At 40.1% G+C, this 22,578-nt stretch overlaps 1 protein-coding gene across 1 annotated transcript; it reads left to right on the top strand.

The window, feature by feature from the left end:
• The first annotated feature begins 1,497 nt into the window (after positions 1 to 1,497).
• On the top strand, positions 1,498 to 21,630 carry EndoB (SH3 domain containing GRB2 like, endophilin-B). Its single transcript, XM_080271895.1, has 9 exons — positions 1,498 to 1,606; positions 2,958 to 3,099; positions 3,437 to 3,565; positions 3,703 to 3,865; positions 4,202 to 4,265; positions 8,239 to 8,318; positions 9,053 to 9,163; positions 19,834 to 20,026; positions 20,588 to 21,630. Exons 1-9 carry the CDS (start codon positions 1,550 to 1,552, stop codon positions 20,690 to 20,692), a joined length of 1,044 nt encoding a protein of 347 aa, XP_080128021.1. The 5' UTR covers positions 1,498 to 1,549; the 3' UTR covers positions 20,693 to 21,630.
• The last annotated feature ends 948 nt before the right edge of the window (positions 21,631 to 22,578 follow it).

Below are 22,578 nucleotides of genomic sequence, written 5' to 3'. Positions count from 1 at the left end.
TGATAAAGACGTAAGGAAATTCAGTTTCCCAAACAGAGCAATTGATCAATGGAATGCACTACCGAATGAAATAGTGTGTGCCAAAACAATTCACAAATTTAAGGATATGTACGATAAATATGGTCTAAGACACGGGACAATACGAGCTTGACTCATTCCTGTAAAGATACAATTAGGTGAGAACACACACACATACACATGAGCTGCATATACACATGGACAAAAGGGCACTTGTACAGAATCAGCAGCTGTGTAAGACTGAAGGTGGCACAGAGTTGGTGTAACACCTCTGACCACTGATTTAGCTAGAAAAGTAATGTAATCTAAGAAAGTTCATGAGAAAAGGAGAAACCAAGAATATTGTAAGATGATTAAAGGTTGATAATACATCTGAGATGTGGTACTCGTAAACAGAGCGATAAAGGCATAACAAGAGGAAAAGTAAGGAGGGAGGGGTTGTAAGATTGTTCCTTAACAATAGCACTAACTTTCACTTCTAGAAAGTTTAAAAGGGCAATAATGGAGGTGAAAATTGAATATGAGAGCGAGATGACAAGGGGAGATGTATGGAGGGAAGGACAAGCCAAGGGATTATTATAAACAGGCAACATACGCAGGCAGGTCAGTAAGAAGTAATCATAACGAGAACTTAGGGACGGAGGGTTAGCTAGTCCTTGAAGCCGAGACCACGTTGGCCTTGAACAGGCCCCGGGGATTGTCTCAAGAAGAAAAAAAGAAAAAAAAATGGACACTACGTGATTAACAGACTGATTGGTAGGGAGGGAAGGATTGTCTTCAGAGTTGTCATTAAAAGTTACAGAGGTAGATTAGGGCGAGATAAAAATATAGGGAAGGAGAGAGTAAGATCAATTAACTACAGCACTGAAAGGTGTACCAAAGCAGATGAATAGAAAGCGAGATAACAAGAGAGAAGGGAGGGAAGTGGAGCAGGGGAAGTGTATGACAGTAGAAATGGGGAAAGTAGTGGATATTATAGAAAGACCAAGTTGTGTCAAAGAAGGTAATAGACAAAGAGCGAGGTAACAAGGAAAGTAGGCGGGGAGGGGACTGCGGAATATTATGACAATATGAGGAAATTTATATCGGTTCACCTACTCTGAGTCATTATAAAAGGGAAAATTGTACCAGAGTACATAATGAAGGGCGAGATAACAAATAGGGAAGGACTGGAAAAGTTATAACAGATTAGATTCAAGAAGAGAATATTATAGAATGAAAATTAACAACGTAGAAGAGAAAGCGAGGTAGAAGTAGGGAGGGAAGGATAAGATCATGGTTTATCAGCGTGTATCTTCTACACTAGCTCCAAACCTCCCATTTATTATTGTAGAGGATGAAGGAAAGTAGAAATTATGACAAAAAAGAAAAATATATAAGTTGCGAGGAGGTAGCAAGAGCAGTATGGAATGGGGGTGAGGGAGAGGGGATGGGTGGGGTGGTTAGAGGAGGGAGGGGCGCCATCTAGGGATTTGTCGTCTTGCTGTCAATACTTCCACTTGATCTCCTCGCTTCAAAACACCTCTCGAAAATGGATCTGAAAAAATTAGCTGGCCAGGCGGGGCAGTTCTTGACCAGGGCAGTCCAGGTGAGTAAGACTTTGGACAAGTAAAATTAAAATAACTCGTAATTTGAAGGACACTTGATAAGTAGACCAAAGTTGTTTACCAATGGATGCAACTGTTGTGGAAAAGGGACGAGGCCGGAAATTGTATTATTCTTAGTCATTGGAGGATTTTATATACCCCATAATGTATAGTTTAGGTATATAATAAATGGTGCTGTGTCGGTAACAGTCTTTCACGCCATGACTTTCAATTTTATGTAACTTTTCGGCTTAATTATGGAATGGAATTTGGTAGCGGGGCTGTACCTTCTCCGATATTTTCCAATTTTTCGACGCCTAGTAAAACATATACTTATTTCTGTTTTAATGCCAGCGTTTCAGACCTCAACACTGATTTCTCCATTAATATTTTGCGTATTTGTGATGTGCTGTCTGAGGGGTTTTAATTTCTGAAGGATATATCACTTCATTAATGGCAGCATCGTATTTTCTCAGTAAAATCACTTCAGATTGTGACAATTATTTCTTTGTAACTTCTTTGCATGTTTATGTTTTGGACTTAGGAGGTCTGCATTTTCACAGATACTCCATATTTGTCGAAGGAGTCAAGTATACGAAGTTGAGAATAATGCGACGATGATTGCTATTATCCAGAGGTGCAACGATTTTCAACAATAGTCATACGCTGCATGTTTTTCATTGATGTGGTGTTTTGAAGGGTCCTTGTGTATGTTTACCACTTATCACCCCTTGGACAGCCCAAAAATCATGACAAAGAGACTATGAGGGGAAGTAATGGAGTAAAAAATGCAGGAAATATTAATAAGTTGTTAGAAGCAGCCCTAGAAAATACAGAAGAGCTGCTTTGACTTATACCTAACCCAGTTTCTCCTAGTCATTAACCTAACCAAAGCTGCTTGACCTACTGTAGACTTTATGACCAGAAAATTATTGAGCTAACATTACTCAATCTACCATAATTAACCGAACTTGAATTAATGTAAGCCCACTGACCTAAACTCCACTACCATAGAATTAACAGCGAAAATTATTAAGCTGTAACTCTTCCTTATTTAACCAAACCTAAGATAAAAATGGCAGAGGTGCAGCACTGGTCTGGGAATTTAGCCCTTCTGATTGTAAAGACAGGAGATCCGAACACTGCCATTGTCTGTTTATCAATCTGTTGCCGTTATATAATCGGTTAAAGGTGGAGATGAGGGTTCTAGTTCCAGTGGTGGTTGTCTAAGAATTTTTCAGTAATATAAAATACCATAAAATTAGCAGCAAACATTTTTATACTCCATTAGCTTGTTTTATAGAGAGTTTGAAAGTGCCAATTGAAATAACAAAATAACTCTCCACCATGCAGTACACAGAAGAAAAGATTGGCAATGCAGAGAAGACGGAGTTGGACCAGCAGTTTGAGACGCTATCCCTCCAAGCCGATTCAGCCAGGACGTGGACTGAGAAGCTGTGCAGTGGAGCGGAGGCAGTACTTATACCAAACCCAGGTGAGATTATTGATGTTAATTTGGTGATCTAGGGGAGGCTGAGGATGAGATGGAGGGATGGAGTGGAGAGGTATATGAGAGAGGGGTGTGTGAGTTGGGGGGAGGGGGCAGCAAAATGGCAGGGGACAGGGTGATATGGAGGCAATTTGTTTATAGCCACCTCTTATAGGATTAAGGCATCTGGCAATAGATAGAGATAGATTTATTATAGACATCAGTACAATCATAAGTTTTCATCAAAATTCAGAAGAGAGTCTGTTCATCGGACTTATGAAGAGAGTATACAGGATAAATTTCTATACGTGTGCTCTTTTTCTAATTCTTTTTTCTCTCTCAGGCAACAGAATGGAGGACATGATTTTTGAGAAGATAGAGAAACGCCGTCCCAACCGCCTCAGTAACCTGGAGTACTTGGGCTTAGATATGGTGCAAGCTGGCAATGATTTTGGTCCCGGCACACCTTATGGTTAGTATAGGACTTTGCTCGCTTGATGTTTGTGTTTCCTATTCATTGTTACTCATATTTTCATCAGGTTATGTGGCTTTCGTATCTCCTTAAATTGGAGTGACATTCACGTACTTCAACCCTTGTGATATTTTCAGGCGCGGCACTGGTACGTGTTGGTGGGGCAGAGCAACGACTGGGCCTTGCCGAGAGGGAGCTGGTGAGTAATGCAGGCCAGGGTTTCGTACAGCCACTGCGCAGATTCCTGGACACAGAAATGAAGACTATTACCAGGGAGAAGAGGCTGCTGGAAACTAAGAGGTCAGTTAGAGTGCGTTTCTTTTCACCTTCTGCAACTGAGCCTTTCTCGTAAATTAAATGCTGTATCACGGTTAAGTGTAAATAGAGTACTTAAAGTTTAAATAACAGTAAATATAAAAGCTAGGCACTCAAATAAAGGCTAAAGTACTGTATTGAAACCCTCCATATGAAAAAAAGTATCTTATAAGCTTAGTTCAGATGTTTGGAGGTGACAAGAATGAATCGCCAAAGATGTTAACGTACACTGGATTGGTGAATGTGCGTGTGTGTGTGTGTGTATGTTTGTGTGTATGTGTGTTTTTTTTTTTCATGAATATATCCTCATATTCATTTCAGATTGGACCTTGATGCCTGTAAGAGTCGACTCAGAAAAGCTCGCTCAATGGACAGCCAATCAACAGTAAGTTATAATATTGCATTTTTTCATAGTAGAGATAGTGTGGTATTTGACCGTCTATTTTTTATCCTTTAACACCAGTGGCATCTCATTTTAGTCAGTCTGCCCCTAAATCGTGTGCTTAACCTGTGGATTGCGCAGTTACCTTATTTATCCCATGAAGATTTCTTTTGTTTTATTTATTATAAATTTGATGATAAACATCCAGGGCATCATCTGGTGAAAAAAAAAAAAAATCTCCCTCTCAGTCTTTGTGTAGCGCCATGCATAAGTTTGCATAGGGGTGTAATGAAAAAAATGAATACTGTATCTATGTATTTTTTTAGTTTTCATTTATTATAAACTTGAAGATAAACATGCAGGGCATCATCTGATGGGAAAAAAAAAAAAAAATCTCCATCTTTGTGTAGTGCCATGGGTAAGTGTGCATAAGGGTCGAGTAGTTAGCAGTGATGTACGGCCAGCACAGCCTGAACTGTGGCTGACAATCAACGGGTTAAGCAACTTTTTAGAATGTCAAGGAAGAGTGGAAATAGTAAGGTTTGTGTGTTTTATGTAATTACCAAAATGTCAGAGTGAAAATAACAAGGTTGTCTTTGGTTTTCCGTAATCTACCACATGGATTTATTTTATTTCAAGCAAAAGGACGCTGTGGATCCAAAAATACTGGTAGCTCAGGTAAATATGATTAATTATATACTTTGTTGCATCTTAAACTTAATTTAGATATTGTCAAAAACAGATCAGGTAGGTTTTAACATTACAGATTCAAACTTCACTGTGCATGTTACAAATCTTAATCATATGTGTTTGTTATTTTTTTAAAGTTCACAGACATCCTAAATCTAATCTCCATTTAATGAGTTTTGATCATTTATAGGGTTTGATCATTTGTATTTAAGGTGACTAATTAGAGTTTACCTGGTGTACATGCCAGGTGTTTGTATACCATGAAATTTCTGTAGCGTATGTTCATTTAAGTCTGTTGTTTAATTTAGCATAAGTAGCACGATGTTGAATTCCTTTAATGTGATGAGGTCTTGTTTTTATTTACCCTTGTTTATCTCCAGGTATTTTATTCAGCATAGGAGACTTAGCAGAGAACCTTCATTAACCTGTTTATAGTGAGAGAGAGAGAGAGAGAGAGAGAGAGAGAGAGAGAGAGAGAAGACCTAGCAGAAAACCTTCATTAAACTGTTTATAGCATGAAATGGGCAGGAGAGAGAGAGAGAAAGAGAGAGAGAGAGAGAGAGAGAGAGAAATTGAAGGCTGGGTGGCTGGAATAAGATAATCTGGAGTCAGCATGAGTAAAATATTAAGGATCCCATGGCACTGAAGGAGTTGGGTAGCATGAGAGCATTACAATAGCTATAATCCTTTCACGTTAACTTGGCCCAGATTTTGGTCCATTTTGCAGTTTATTTGGCCTACCTCAGTGACAGAAATAGACAGTATTATGACTCTGCATCCTTTCCATAGCACTTCTTCATGACTAGTACTTTACCATTTTGTATTGTCACTTTGTTTTCACGTAGCAGAACCCACACCTTTTTCAACTCAATGGATGGACAAGTGTAGTTAGATTGGGGAATAGATCAGCATTCAGGATGGATGGATGGCAATTTTAGGCCAAGTTAAAGTGAAAAGAGCATAGTAGGCATTCCCAACTGAAAGATTGACTGTATTTCATCTCACCCCAAAGCTTCAGGCAGAGCAGGAAGTGCTAGAAGTAAGCATCTCGTCAGTCACTTTATGCGTACACGTCGTAGACACATGTACAGTAAACCCTGGATATATCAGACTGATAGGAGGGGCCAGGCTGATGCTGCAGCTGTTATTTGTTAAGGGGGACTATAATGACCCAGCTTTGATTTATACTGTCTTGCTTAGTGAACACCTGACTAAATTATTTGTGTGTGCAGTGACACACAGTGTCAGTTTTGTGGATTTATATTGTGTGTCTTGGTGCTGTAGAAATATTAAATATTTTCAGTCAGTAATAAACATCAGAAGAGGGGAAAAAATTACCATTTACTACCATTTGTTCAGTCTTCAATCTGGTGATGCATCACCTCTATAAATTGACCTTTTGTTCCATATATTCAGAGGCTGCCTGGTGGGTTCACAACAGTCGAGATAACCAAAGTTTGGGTTAGCTGGGTTTGATATAGCGAGGGTTTACTGTAGCTGGTTCACTTTAACTAGGCCCAGATCTCGTCCTTGAATGGCTAATTTCACGTAGCTCAGTGGCAGAAGAAGGTGCTGTAGCTCAACATCCCTCTGTAACACTTCATGTGACCAAATGCTGAAACTCTGCACTCTTTCCATAGCACTTTTATGTGATTGGTTTCATATTCTAGTGTTAATCATTTGTTAAAACTGTGTATTCCAAGATGAATTGGCAATTTTAGGCCAAGTTAAAGTGAAAAGAGTATAGTAGTGTAGGTGTCCAGTAGTGAGGTGTGGATGGTGCAGGGATAGGGGAGGTGTCGAAGATATTTTACATTCATTGTCATAATCATTTTGACGCCTTTCCACACCTAAAGATGGGGTGAGGCAGGATCCAGAAACAAGATAAATGTTTTGGCACAACCTTTACCCTCGTGAGGTGTGACTTCCAACACCAATGAAGATAAAATACAGTAGTTCAGTTGTTGTAGTTCAGGGACATATGCACAAAACCCAGGTAGATCGCATTCTCTTTATTCTTGTCATATCGTGATAATTCTCTCAGCTTGTGTAGATTTTTGGAGCTGGAGGGGTTAGATAAAGCCTTAATAATCCCCTTCAGTATAAAAGTCTTTCCAAAATTGAACAGCAAGATAAAATTAAGCAGTATGTCACCTATCTGCAATGGTTTAAATGATGGTTAAAGACTTCTGCACCTCCTTTCCCTATGCATTATAAACACGAGTACAAATATTTCTCACGTACTGTAGCATTGGTGAGTTTGTCTGTCCTTGCTAGTGTTTTAAGGCTTTGAAACTTAGGAAGGATATGGTACTGTTTCCAGCACTTAGTATTTTGCAATTCGAGTCTTGTATTTCACCGTGTATGTCTGTATGATGATTTCCATATATTAACAATTGCATGTGATCAGGGTCATAGGGGGAGTTAGACTTATATAATGTAGGATTTGGATAAGTCAGTTGATGTGATGTTAACACCTCTCTGTCTGTCAGTAGTCCATTCATTTTAACTAGGCAGTGATTTGGGTCCATAGCTTAGTGGCAGAATAAGACAGTACTACAGTTCAGTATCCTTTCCATGGCACTTCTTCATGATGAGCATCTTACAGTGTGAATCTATTGGTACAACACAGCACTAAAGATGAATGATAGTTCTGTGCCTAGTTGAAATGAACAGAGTATAGTTGTGGTGGTAAGTGTTGCTACAATCTTAGAGACACAGGACATGTATAATTTTGTAGAGAGAGTAGCGAGTACCCCATTATTGCATTATACAGTAGTCTGGCTTACTGTATTATTAACCATAACCTCTTCACTCTGATGACACTATACTCCATTTTTTTTTCTTTTTTTTTATTGAGGCAAGGATGCACTTGACAGGTTGGTGATGATTGGCTGAATGCAACACGTCCGAATAACATTTACTATCCCAAATTTCCCCCTCAGATATATGTTGTCAATTGATAATGCTAATGAGTAAATAGATTATGAAGTATCAGCCAATTATCACCAGTCTGTCAAGTGGATCTTCGCATCGATAAAAAAATCTGAGTATAATTTCATTTCGTTCACTTTGCCTCACACGATTTTATTCCACATGGAGGACCTAATAGAGAAAGGGTTATTGAAGGCTATATCAAAATCCCTGAGCTCAAAAGTCTGTCTTAAATTGAAATGAAAGAGTCTAGAGAGAGCAAGAACAAGGACATTATTGGATTGGAGGTGTTGGTAGTAATGTGTGGTGGTAGTTGGTGTTGACGGTGGTACAGATGGTGGTCTTGTTACAGGCGGAGGGTGACCTGAGGAAGGCCCAGGCGGACTTTGACCGTCAGACCGAGATAACCAAACTACTGCTCGAAGGAGTCAGGTTAGTATTAATGCTCTTACTTCAATGATGATGATGATGATTGATGACTACGGTAATGATGATGATGACAATGATGATGGTGATGATGTGACCCCAGGATCATTTGAATGTGAATCTGGTGGACTGTAGGCTGAAGTTCCCCTCCTCCTGCAGTCCACCATCTTACTTTAGGGCAGTGGTTTCCAACCTTTTTTAATTCTTGCCCCCCCTCACTGAATGACACGTTCCCTGCGTCCTCCTTCCTCAAATACTGTATTCTACTGGCATAGTTGGCACATGTCAATAAATATCATAGATTCTTAATCTCTGAAACTGTTTATATATTCAGATAACTACATTTCTTTTCATATCTGAATTATTTTCTTCATATTTAGAAATTACTGAGTTCCATCATAATTCATAGTTTTCAAATATAATTACCCTCTTTATCAAGCCTTCTTGCCCCCCCAGGCATCCCTTTGTGCCTCCCAAGGGGGGCGCGCCCCACAGGTTGGAAACCACTGCTTTAGGGGGATAGGGAGTGAGTTCAGGGACATTGGTATAACTGACTTATTTCTGTGCTACCTCATGATAGCATCCCTCTCCAGTACCATTCACCTCTTGTGTTATATCATCTTTGGTCACCTAATGGGAGCTCCCAAAACACCCCACTCTCTAACAGCCTCTAATCAGTCCCTTATCCTTGAAGTCTCCCTGTACAACCTCCTTTATCTTGGGTGTATTTTGTGCTTCAGGTCATCACAGGCGGCTCACCTCCGACACCTCAATGAGCTAGTGGAGGCGCAGGCAACGTATTACCAGCAGTGTCACAGCATCATGGTCGACCTACAGAAAGAGATGGCCAGGTCAGTCAAGCATATAACTTTTTTAAGCCTCTTGAGTACAGATGACGTCCATTTAATATACTGTTTGTCACTTTAACTTGGTCCTTACTCATTTCACACTAACTTGGCCTAAAACACTATCATACCATCTTAAATGCTGATTTGATCATCATCGTCATCATCATCCTCCCCCCTTCCCACCCAAGGGCAGGATGAGGAGTAGCAATGTCCAGACAGCACAAACTTGCCCAGTCCAATAGGCCACGCTTCCATTCACTCATCCTTCAAGCCCCGGGAATCCTGGCTCTACCGGATATGATACACTAGATTAACACCAAAATTTGATGCTATACTCAATTGTAGCAAGACATTAGCACTAGAATATGGTGCTAATCATGAAGAAGTGCAATGGTAAGGATGTGGAGCCATAGTATTGTCCTTTTCTGCTTTTAAGTTACATGAAATAAGCTGCTGAAGGACAGGAATCTGGGCCAAGTTAAGGTGAAGGGAGTATAGTATTTTACTTGCTACTGCCAGATGATTATATTCAGCGTAGGAAGTGCCTCTCGTACTCAGGGGGTTTATCCAGGCTGTATCTAACCCCTCCAATTAAGAAACTCAGTCCTCTGCTGAATAAAATCTTGTGGAGAGAGTAAGAATGACACAAGACATCTGAGGGGTCAATGGGTTATATAGAATTGACTTAACAAGCATCCCACATGTAACTCCCTCTGTGTGAGAAGTTGGGAAAAAAGGACAAGAAGACATTGCCCTATATATTTACTTTTTTGTCGTGAAAATATGGTGTTAGTAGTGATGACCAGGTGTTTGGTGTTCTTTGTGAAGACTATGATGGTTAACAAGTGTTTTTATGTCTGATGAGAGAGGTAAAGAGAAATGTGAATGTGTTTGTGTATTTATTGATTTTTGAAGCTTGATACCGGTTTATGTTTAACTTTTATGTCATTAAAACTCACCCTTAGAGCATTGTGAAAAGGATAGAATGAGTGGTTGGAGCTAACTGCAGTACAGTATTTTGATGTGTTGGGAATGGCCCATGACATGTGACAGACCTAAAACTCGACAGAATTTATGGCCTGGTTGACAGCCTTCTTGGGGCATTTCCACTGTCATGATATGATGCTTTATGCTGTGGGTTTGAAGATAAATCCAAAATGGTTTATATGTGAGGGGTGATTGGGGTTTATTGCTCACATAAAGCCACTCACTGGTAAATGAGGCTGGTCACCCTTAAATGTCAGGACCGCAGACCCCAGTGTTCCTGATGGGACAAAAAAGTATTGAGTGATAGATTAGGCGAGATAGATAGAATTGGTGGATCAGTAGGTTTCACTTCTCATCGTTTAATTTCCTGAAGGTAATGGAGATGGATGAATGGTAGGAGACTCATTAGAATTTTTTTTTAATGGATAAACTTATGTAATTACTTGGTACTTGCTGGTGTTTTTTTCCTTGTTGCGTGAGATTCATTTGATGTCGGTAGAGAAGCATTGATGTTTGAGTCCAAGTGTTCTGTTGCTGTGCATGAAAGATGGAAGAAGGATTTTTTGGCCCAGATAATGGTATACTGACAGCAGGCTCAAGTGTACCATTAATGTGACATGTACTCTGTTCGTTAACCCATGGACTCTGGGTGACATCCTTCTAATTTAATTTCTGCTGCTGCTAGATGCTTTAATTCAACTTGGGAAGGGTGTCTAGTAGTGGTTTATCAAGGCTGTACCTGTATCATAATTGCTTCAGTGTGAGAAATTTGAATTGGAGATGGCAAGAATGGTACAAAAATGACATCTCTCGGCTCTAAGGGTTAACTGAAAATTGTACCATATATATACAATGGATCAGGTATTTTTTTCATCATGTCTCTGAGGTGTGCTGATCTGAGGGTTATTAGCATGCCTTAACCTCAGTAATTATGCTGGAAGGGGAGGCCTTCATGTAGTGGCACCGATATAACTGGGCATCTCCTTCAACCAGTCATACAGACATCCCTCAACTCCTTCCCTATCCCCCAAAAGAAGGATGGTGGACTGCAGGAGAGGGGTAACTTCAGCCAGCAGTTTACTGGGTTCAGATTCAGATGAAGCCAGGGATATAACTACTACTGTTACTGTTACTACTACTATTAATACTACCGCTGTTACTGTTACTACTACTACTACTACTACTACTACTACTCTACTAATACTACTACTACTACTACTCTACTAATACTACTAATACTAACCACACCAGTGTAGAAATAGTCATTGTTTCCATTACTGTACTAAACATTCTGATGTAATGAAGATATCGTAGACACAACACTTAACACGTACTGTACTGTATGTCTTGTACATGCCTGGCTTCTCACCTCAGTTGTGAAATAATGCGCTGTTTGTCCATTGTGTTGTAGTTGGTTGCTACATTGTTCACTCAAAAATTGTGCTTGAGAACTTCGTAAATCTCATCGGGAAGACAGATATGCCTTGAGTTAATGGTCATCTTTGGGTCATTTTTTGGGGGGTGATCTGCTATCCCTGGTGCTAGAGAGGGATGCCTTCACGTGGTAGCACTGATATATCTGGGTGGTGGAGCTGCCTGGTTGTACAAATGTCCCTCGGCTCCCTCCCTTTCCCCCCCGAAAAGGGAAGATGGTGGACTGCAGTAGGAGGGGGAGTATCAGCCTGCAGTCCACCAAGTTCACATTTTCAGATGAACCAGGAACTACAACTACCAGGATTTAGCAAGAATGGCAATAATACAGGAACAAAAGAGGCATAATTGTTGTAATGGATGACTTAATTGCAAAATCACAGGCATATCAAGTTTGCAAATACAAGACACAAATACTGTGTGTTCAGGTTTTATCAGTTCACCACTTCAAATTGAGGACATCTTTGATTTTATTTCTCTCCTCCCACTCTCATAACTGTAGTCAGCTCCTGCCTTCACTAACTTCGTTACTAATAGAGCTCCCTCCTTTGCTAAATAAAAATATAAAAATAAAAGTAAATAATGTATGAATAATGTCCGCAAATTGAAGGGGGCTAACTCTGCGTAAATTATCTTTTCCTGTAACATGAAGAGATGAAGCCAGGTACACAGACACCGACATGGACGCTAGTTTGTATTTTAGTCAGTTCGGAAAGCCCCCTAGCACGTCTGGGTAATTTTATCTTGAATATTACACCATTGCTCTTCTCTTTTATGCTTTCTATATCTTTTTAACCCGTGGATTGTGCAGTTACCTTTTTTTCCCACCATGGTCTGCAAAAAATGAAAATTTTTTTTTTTAGTTCTTGTTTATTATAAACTTAAAGATAAACATCCAGAGCATCATCTTGTGAAAAAAAAAAAATCTCTCACCATTTTTGCATAGGGCCACGCGTAAGTTTACATTGGGGAGTAGTGAAAAATGAAAACAAATCAAATTTTTTTTTGTTTTTGTTTATTACAGACTTGAAGATAAAATCCAGAGCATCATCTGGTGAAAAGAAAAAAGTCTCTCTCTCTGTCCATCTTTGCATAGGGCCATGTGTAAGTTTACGTAGGGGTGGAGTAGTTAGTGGTGATGCACGGCCAGCACAGCCTGAGCTGTGGCTCGCAACGCAGCGCCAACCAGCCTGAGCTACGGCTGTCAATCCACAGGTTAAATCCTGATATAGTACATAAATAACAAGAGAATATTAATGTGTTATCTGCATAAATAGAGTTGCAAGGTAGAGGAGCAGGGGGAAAGTCATTAGATAAAGGAGGAGGGGGAAAGTTGCTAGATAGAGGAACAGGGGGGAAGTTGCTAGACACAGGAGCAAGGGGCCTTCCTAGATGACAATAATATGAGCCACAACACACCTCTTACTACTTTTCTCCTCTTGTGTGTAACTGTTCTCCTGCTGATGGTGGTTCCCTCTTCGTTTCAGTGTTCCCTTCAACCCCACGGCCGCAGGAGCCTTTGACAACAGTGTTCCTATATTCCAAATTAACGATGAAGAGATTGACCTTAAATCCCCACCTTCACCCTAACCTAACATACTCATAACATACTTGCCGATTCTCATATCACTCAACATAGCATACTCAAACGCTGAATTTTCACATTAATCTAACATACGAAGCTTAACAAAGTACATTATCTAAGTCTTGTACATTCCACACCTAACCTAACCTGGCATACATAAACTGGATCTCTCATATCTAACATAGCATACAGTACAGGATTCCAATTAACCGTGTCTTATACCACACACGTAAACAAGTGTATATTACAGTACTTCATATAGCCTAATCTTGGACACACTTAACATATACTCACGACTCACTTAATTTTTTTACATTCCACATCTGGGGTCATATTCTAAGTGAGTTTGGAGTTGTCTGAACACCTTTTCCTTAGTGATTTATTCCATACATCCTACTTCAGTATCCACTACATCGGTACTTAAACTTTATACATAACATACAGTGGAATGTTAAGGTGTAATATGCAGAATAAATCACTATGCATCAGGTGCTACACAGCCTCGTATTCCACCTTCAATATGACCTGTGTCCTCACATTGCCAAACACTGTCAGGCCTGGAAATGTATGGTGAGAGAGACAGGTTAGAGTTTGAATTCTTTATTTTCTCTAACGTTTAAGGCAACACGGAACTGGAAATGTTAGAGCAGATAAAGACTTCAATCTCTAACCTGTCTCTCTCTCTCTCCCACCGAACATATCCACTCATCGTATGGATCAACAAGCGTCTTTTCACATACATAACTGTAGTGTAGTTCAACAAGTTCTTTGCTCCTTATCAGGTATGCCAAGACTTTCATTTCAAACTTGATATGCTTTAGGCACCATTGTGATTGCTTAGTATTGAGCTTATATGGAGTATAGAATATGCCTTATAATTATTAACTAGATATTTAGCGATGCATAGAACTCACTTAAAATATCTGCTGTGTAAGTTTTCTCATACTAGTGTCATCCTTTGCTTACTGTAAATAGCAACTGTATCTTAACTCCTTCAATCTGATGATATATTTCTCCACTGTATCCATGCAATGTAAAGACAATTTTATTTGGTTTAGGGAAGCTGTGGTAGTGCAGTAGTTAATAAAAGCACATTCAAACTCCATCACCTCCAAAAGCTTCTCCACGATGAATAAAATCTAATGGAGACTCACATATATACAGGGAACATGAAAAATATCCCATGGTTCCCCTAACAGAATCCCATATCTGGTTGGCTACGATAACGCTCATGTTTTATTGGGACTGGAAGCTTAACCAAGTTGCAGAGTCAGCTAAACACTTCCCAACAGCTTTCAAAAACTGATGGAGTGGAAAAAAATTAGAGGTAAAATAAGCTTTGTAAAAACATGGAAGTCTTAGCTTGGTCTTTGTCTCATAATGTACTTGTGGGTAAATACTTCCTGCCTAAGAGTGATGTTTATTATGGTTTGTAACAATATTGGAGGCTCAGCTTGATCTTTGACTTTATATACTTGTGGGTAAATGCTTCTGCCTTCATTGATGGTGTGTGTATTGGCCAAGCTGATGACTACACTTCACTTACACCGTAGTACTTCCCAGGGTTGATGTTAGCCACCATTCTACTGCCTAATGGTGACAGAATGCACTAAATAAGAAATATATCATCAGATTTAAGGTGTTATATGTAATCATGGCATAATACAGTATAGAACATATCTACCATAGAATCCAAGCCATGACTCCCTTTCTCAAAATCTATTACTTGTATCGCATTGCACTTTATCCTAGTCTACCCAGGCCGTCCCACGTAGAGGTTATAATTAATAGATCACATAATCACTGTTCATTTGTAATTATTATCACTTATTTTAGTATAGATAAGTAAACCTCTCATGCAGCTTAGTCTCATGTAAACCCAGAGTATACAGGATGGTTTGTACAGTACATTGCACTCGACAGAATTCTATGTTGCAGGAATGGATCAGTATGCATTTGTGAGGGATGAAGACATTACTATAGTCAGTTTTTTGTGTGATGGGGTCGGAATACTGTCACAGTTGGAATGCTATGTTATTGTTGCATAAAATTGTAGAAGTTTTAGGTATGAGGTAGAAATGAGTCTCCTTGGTTACTAGTCAAACTAACCCTTTAATCTCATTACATCCGGCCTGCACATAAGCTTAAAATGGGCTAGGGATCTTTATCAGGTGAGTCTCCATGGTTACTAGTCAAACCAACCCCCTAATCTCATTACATCTGGCCATCGCATAAGCTTAAAATGAGTTAGGGATATTTATCAGGTGAGTCTCCTTGGTTACTAGTCAAACCAACCCTCCAGTCTCACTGCATGTGGCCATCAACTAATCTGAAAATGGGTTAGAGATCTGTATCACACGAAAACAAACCATGCAATCAGTTAATGTAAAAATTTAGACACCAAAGAACACAAAAAGGAGAATGGTGGAGGGTAGACAATGACGATAGTGAATGAACTCTTCCTGTGACGTATAGAAACTGAGTTGTGTAATATGTAGATCATTTTGTACACATCAACCTATGTCTGGTTATGCAAGGTTGAGTTTGATTCCATGAGGGAGAAGAAAGTTTAGCCTTGAGTGTGCCTGATTATAATGTCGTCTGTTTATTTTCCTTGCATGAGTGAATAATTTGCCTTCATTTGTACATTGTGTGGACTTCGTGTGTAAAGATGTATGTACTCAGAGGCCAGATTGAAGAAATGTATCAATAAGAAAGTTGTTCAGTTGTGTTGGTCGGGATACAGACTGGAAGAACACCCCATTTCTTGAAAGCCACATTATTAACAAACCATTTCTCACTGCTAGACACAGTGTACATTGCTTTTATGGCCGTAGGTTGGTGTGAATGCAACCCCAGTGGACTACAGGCTGAAATAACCCTTCTACTGGATAGGGAAGGAGTTGAGGGACATTTGTATAACCAGTCAGGGGAGTTGTTCAGTCATATCACACCAACACATGAAAATATTCCTCTCCAGCCCAGAATTTGGACCATTGAAGTGGAGTGTGCTTTATCCAGTTTATATCCTGACTCCCATCTGTTATCCAGTCCATTATTTTACCATCAGGAGCATAACGGCCAAGGACTAGGTTATTCAATTCAGACATTTGACAGTATCTGGTCTTGATGTGAATGCAGCTTGAGTCCGTTTACCTCATGTGTCTTGGCTGATCTTCAATCCTGTTACTGCTGTCTTTACCTGTTTATGTTGTGGTTAGTATATCACCAGTGCTGTTGTGGCTGTGTTGAGATTTCCTGGCAACAAAATCTGCTTTTAAAATGGTGCCAAGGATTTCACACTCCCCCTGATTTACTACTGGTGCATAGAGTCTGGCATAACCTGGAATAATATCTTTTTGTTAGAATGAACCATACACGGGAATAGGGTTGAAAATGAAGATAGGAAAGTGTGTTAGATGGTTGATATTACACACCAGCATTTAGTCAGCTGTACGGTAATTAATTCACTAGTTATATACTGTACAGGTAGTTGGGTAGTTGCTCATGGTCAGAACCTGTATTATAAACTAACTCTTAGGTACAGTATCATTGTTTAACCCTTTCAGTCTGAGGATGTTTATATAGTGTTGCTATGAGATAGTTTATTTAAGATTAGTAAGCTCTGTAGTATTGAAGGAGTGGTAGTGGTTGATGCTTAACCCTGATTTGTGTGGATGAGCAAACCTGTTGACTGCAGGTAAGCAACTAGTCCTGTGGGGCCATCCTACAGGTACATTACAGTGCATGTATCATGTAGGGGTCTGGTGCCCCCTTGTAGTAGACAGCATCTCACCAGGGTTGGATCAGGGTCCTTCCCACAGTAAGGTGCAGGTAAATGTGGGGAGATTAGGTGGGTGCTGCAGCTGCTCCACTCAGGTCATACACTGCCACCATGAGTATTGAAGGGTTGATGAAGGCAATGTGTAACCCATCTTATTTGCAATTTGTGTCTGTAATAAGGTAAATAAAATAATCTGTAGCCATATACCATACTCCTGGAAGGGATGGCCACAGTTAATCTTCATGCCACCCTGCGCTCTGCCATCAGGCGTCCCTCTTTCAGACTCTCACCACCCTCACTCATACGCCTCTCCACCTCATCCTTTCATCTCATCCTTTGATCTGCCTCTCCCCCTCTTGCCTTCCACCTAACACACATACACTCTTCTAGTCAGTCTCATTGTCCATTCTCTCCACATGGCCAGACCATATCAGTACTTCCCCTAATGCTGTCCAACACATCCACATCAACAGTACATCACTCCTTCATTTCCTTAATTTAGCAAGAGACAAATTAAAAGGGTTTCCACAGGCTGAAAGGGTTTAAACTTGTTGCAATATTTTGATTGGCTTGTTGCAGTGTTAGTCATGTTGTTCTTGTTATTATTGTTAAAAATCAAAATGGAGATATTGTTGTGGTTGGATCTGGAGTTTTTATTGTGTGATATAGTCTTTTAGCTCATAGTAATTGCAGTATATGGAGGGTGGTTCATACGTAGCACTGCACTAGAAACTCTCACAGGGGTATCTTGTTGTGGGAATGTCTGCTGGTGTGGGTGTGGCAGTGGGAGTTGGAAATTGATGATGCAGGATAGGCACTGGTAACACTAAGCCTTCCCACAACACAGGAGACATCACCAGTAAGTGCAAGAGGAGCGTTACTGATGTGCATTAACCAGCTTGTAATCATCCGTTATTTCCACGTAAAATACACTGTAGTAAACCCTTCTTATATGCTGCCATTTTTAACCTCCCTTCTTGCCTGTAAGTTCACAGTAAATCATAAAAATATTGCCAGTTACTTACATCACTACCTGTAAAGCTTATATACCAATTTTCTCCAATTTACAGTACAGTACTAGTTGTGTGGAAAAAGAAGTTAATATTTTGGGAAAGATAATGAGGACCAACTCTGGTTGTAAATTGTAAGAGGGAATGGGAGTTTTTTTTTTTTTTTTTTTAATTATTATTTTTTTGAGGACATCTTGATATCACAGCGCTGGGAAGAAACAACATATCATCCATGAAAGTTGTGTATATTGTACTTTCCTACATACTTGATGCTGGAGAGAGAGTCCTTCATGTGGTGGCACCAATATGGCCAGGTGTCTCCACTGCCTGCCTATTCAAACATTCCTCAGTGACTTCCGTATCCCACTATCCTACAAAAGAAGGATAGTGGACTGCAGGAAGGAAGCTTAAGCCTGCAGTCCACTGGGTTTCAGATGAACTTGGTGCTACAACAACTGCTGCTACTTCCGCTTAAACATTCCAGAGCCAAGTGTGTCAAAGTATTTTTACATTTGTTGGTTTGCCGTTATTCTCCATTGTACAGTAGCATTCAGTAATTCTTTGAAGCCTCAGGGGTGTCACAATATGGTGTAGGTGGTTTATTTTCACCTGACAGAATTGTGCCACTCCCACGGCTGTTTGAAGAGTCCTTGTTGTGAGATAGGAATGAGTGGCCTTGGTTACTAGTCAGATCAGCGCACCAGTCTGACTACACTTGGCCATCTACTGAGCTGAACAGGGTTGCAAATCATTGTTAAGTTAGAGCAAATGCACTATATAAAGATGTACTCTGGAATAAGATACAGAAAACTGTATTGTGTATATAATAAACATCTATCTGTCCATCTATCTGTCTATCATCCTGTCTTTTTTGCCCCATCAGGAGCATAGGGACCTGGGGCTAGGGTACTATGGTGACCAGCCTCGCTAACCCTTGAGTGGTGTCATATGAGTGGTAAACCCCAACCATCCCTTGGATGTCAACCTTCATAGACTACATTAATCACCACATATTGTTTATGTAAACATTGGACTGCAGGCTGAAATTGTCCTCTTTCATATGGGATTGGCCAAGTATTGTGAAGGAAGGATGACAGTTTATGGAAAGTGAAGCACCAACTGATTGTAATAGTCACTGCTTACAAATATCATACACTGTTATTGTACATAAGACACTGGGAGTCATTTCTTCAAGGCAAGTTGAGTGAGTCAGTTGAGTGACTGGAAAGATTGTCTGTTGTCTTAAAGGATGCAAGTTCAGTCCCAGGCTGGGCAGGGAACAGGTTAATTAATTGAACTTCATTAAATTATACCTTACTAGTCTTCCACAAAACCCAGAAACATGTCATGAAAATACTCCTGCTAAGTCAGTGGACCAGTTTTGATTGAGGCGGCCCTACCATTTATTAAGTATAGACCTTGGACGTCAGCACCAAAGTGGTGACACGTGAAAGTGTAGTTACATAGTAAGACTGCTGGGCCTTAAGGAACAGACTGTTTAGCTATCCAGACCTCCTTTATCAAATGTTTAAACCCAACCAATAACCAAAAACAATACAGTAATCATTTCTCCTCTCAGCAAACAAGACCAGTATCATTGAACACATCACTCGATGTAGGCCAGAGTACATGATAAAAGAGAGCGATATTGAGGTCAAATTTACAGCATCCTCACAAAAGCAGGTGTGTTATCATGGGCTGGAATCATCAGGGTTTGCCTTGCATGAAGTGTGCACCCATACCATACTTTTTGGAGCAAGTATACATGAGCATGTTTTTATGTGCACCCATACCTTTTGGAACAAGTATATTTGTGTGTGTTTTTATGTGCACCCATACTGTTTGAAAGAAGAATACATGTGTATTTTTGTTACAGTCTGACCCCAAAGCCAGATGAAGCCAGGAACCTTTCATCCACCGCCACCACCAACCAGTCTTCCTCGATAGCCACGCCACCCCTCTCCCCCAGCCAGGATAAAAAGGAGGAAGGGGGACCATGGAGAAGGGCCAAGGTGGTGTGTGATTACGACGCCACAAACAGGGAAGAGATGAGCCTTATGATGAATGAGGTAAGCAGCTGAGGAGGTGTAGGGGGCCTGGATTATGCTACCATAGTCCTGTACATTTAAGGTTAGAAGGAGGAAGGCAGACTGTGGGGAAAAGCTAAGGGAGATGAGAAAGTGGGCATGATGATAGATGAGGTAAGCTTGCCTAAAACTAACCCAGGTGTTGGGGTGTCAGGGCCAGTCTATTGTTGTCTTGCAAAATTATGAGTAGGAGGAGGAGGGGATTGTGGAAGAGCAAGCTGGAGTGAGATTATGATGCTACCAGTAGAGTGATAAGCCCAATGATAAAAGAGGTAAAGTATGCCCATAACACACAGGAATGATATGTTTGGCAGTTTATGGGTGTGGATGTACGCTAGGTGGCTGTTTATAAGCTTAGAGGTGAGTGGGATGCAGTTTATAATAGAGTGGGTTGGTTGACTTTATATGCTTAGGGATGAGTGGGATGACTGTTTATAAATGGGTAAGATGGTAGCTATAGGCCAAGGAATGGGTGGCATGACTGTAAATATAGGGATAATGATAATGACAGTGATGACGAAAATGATGATGATGATTTTGCAGATTGTGGAGTATATGGAACGTCCAGGAGGCGATTTTGTGACGGCTCGACGTGGAAATCAAACAGGGAAGGTACCCAGTGCTTACATAGAGGCTCTGGATGACTGAACACTTCAAGAACGCTTCAAGAACACCTTAAAGATTAGCTGGCAAGGGGCATATTCAGGATTCTATGTATGGGGGGGTTGTGGATGTTTATGTAGGATTGTACGAAGGAAGGCTTTGTTTTTTTTAGGATTGTGTGAGGGGAGGTGTAGTGGTGTTCACGTAAAATACACTTGGCCTTTGTTCCTGTGTGTGTGTGTGTGTGTGTGTGTGTGTGTGTGTGTGTGTGTGTGTGTTTTTGCATCCATACTGTACTTGCTGTGCCTGCTTGTGTGTGTGTGTATGTGTATGTATGTATTTTTGTGTGTTTGCATGCATTCTGTGCTTGCTGTGCTGCTTGTGTGTGTGTGTGTGTGTATGAGTTTTGTGCGTGTGTGTGCGTAATTTCATCCATGTATGCATATAAAGAATTCCCACATAAAGCATTCAATATATCCAAGATCTCAGCGGATTATTGCATGTAGTGTACTGTATAATATTTCACAGAATCTTTTGCCTTGTTCAGCATATAATTCTTGTTCTTAATGTTCTTGTTCTCAGAGTCTTCTATCTAGTTCACCTACACATAAATATATATATGTATTATGTATATATAGAGGTGGAGAGGATTTGATATATTTACCTTGAGTATTGGGAAGATTGAAGCATGTATGGTATTAAAACCCATTCTCTCGTCAGATAAGGAAGCTCCCTAACACCTCTTCCTTAGTGATTTATTTATATGGCTGTCTGATATCCTTTTGTATACTAGCGATGCAGAGTATGGTGATATTGGAAGGATTTATGTAACCCAGAAGAGGACAGTAAGGTGTAATAAACAAAATAAATTGCTTGGGAAAAGGTGTTAGGGGGCTTCCTTCATTGACAAGCGTTTGTGCTGGAGTGACATGCTGTTATTCACTTATTATACTGCAGTGGGTTTGTTTATATCTGATGGAACTGGACCACTCCTATACTAAGGTGTGGGGGCATGAAATTCGCAGAGGAATGAGTCTCCTTGGTTTCTATATCCTGTTCAGTTTAACTAGGCATAAAATTGCTCTCTCTCCATCTTGAATGCTGGGCTGTAACAGGAGATTAACACTAGAATATGGTGCTAGTCATGAAGAAGTGCTATGGAAAGGATATAGAGCTGTAGTATTGTTTTCTTCTGCCCGAGATATGGCAAAGTAAGCTACAAAAGGACGGAAATCTCAGCCAAGTTAAAATGAACGGACTGTTAATATATCCCTCCAGTCTGACTACACTTGGCTATCAACTGAGCTGGCAGTGGTCTGGATCCTCGTCAGGTTAGAACAAACGTACTATAGTAACATTTGAAGGGAACTTAGTGTTGTTGGTAGTGTTTATCGAGTTTCTTTTCATTGTGGTTAGTCATAATACTGTAATATACAAGGAAATGTTTATGATGAAGTGTTTACAGAGTGGATTACAGTACACTCACAGCATCCCACCTCACCCCATCCTTGTGTGGGAAGAGAAGTGTGGATGTTATGATGATGATGTGGAAAGAGGCAATGATGATGATGATGTTTATAGATATGTGGTCTTTGTAATGGAGACCTAGTGTTGTTTTTAGCTCAATTTATAGTTTTCTCTGCTGTTGAAGCCTATATCAACACTGCATTCATTTAAAACTTTGTGCATCCAGTTGGCGTGTGTTGACTTATTTATATTTAGGCTGTCTTGTTAGAAATATGCCGAGTATCAGGAGGTTGTGTGTGTGATAACTTGAGTAATATATCCATTCAATTCTCATCTGTTATGGCACCACAATTCATGGTGACCTAATACTGTAGATGAATTTTAAAGGAGAGGGGAGTGTAAGTTGTGGGGAGGGCAGCAAAATGGCAGTGGACAGGGTGACATGGAGGTGATTTGTTTGTTGC

This window comes from Coenobita brevimanus, chromosome 48 (genome assembly GCF_032717465.1).
Source record: "Coenobita brevimanus isolate Jiangsu-jjx chromosome 48, ASM3271746v2, whole genome shotgun sequence".
Lineage (NCBI taxonomy): Eukaryota > Metazoa > Arthropoda > Malacostraca > Decapoda > Coenobitidae > Coenobita > Coenobita brevimanus.
Note: the sequence above shows the minus strand (reverse complement) of the source record. Positions and strands in the feature narration are given on the sequence as shown.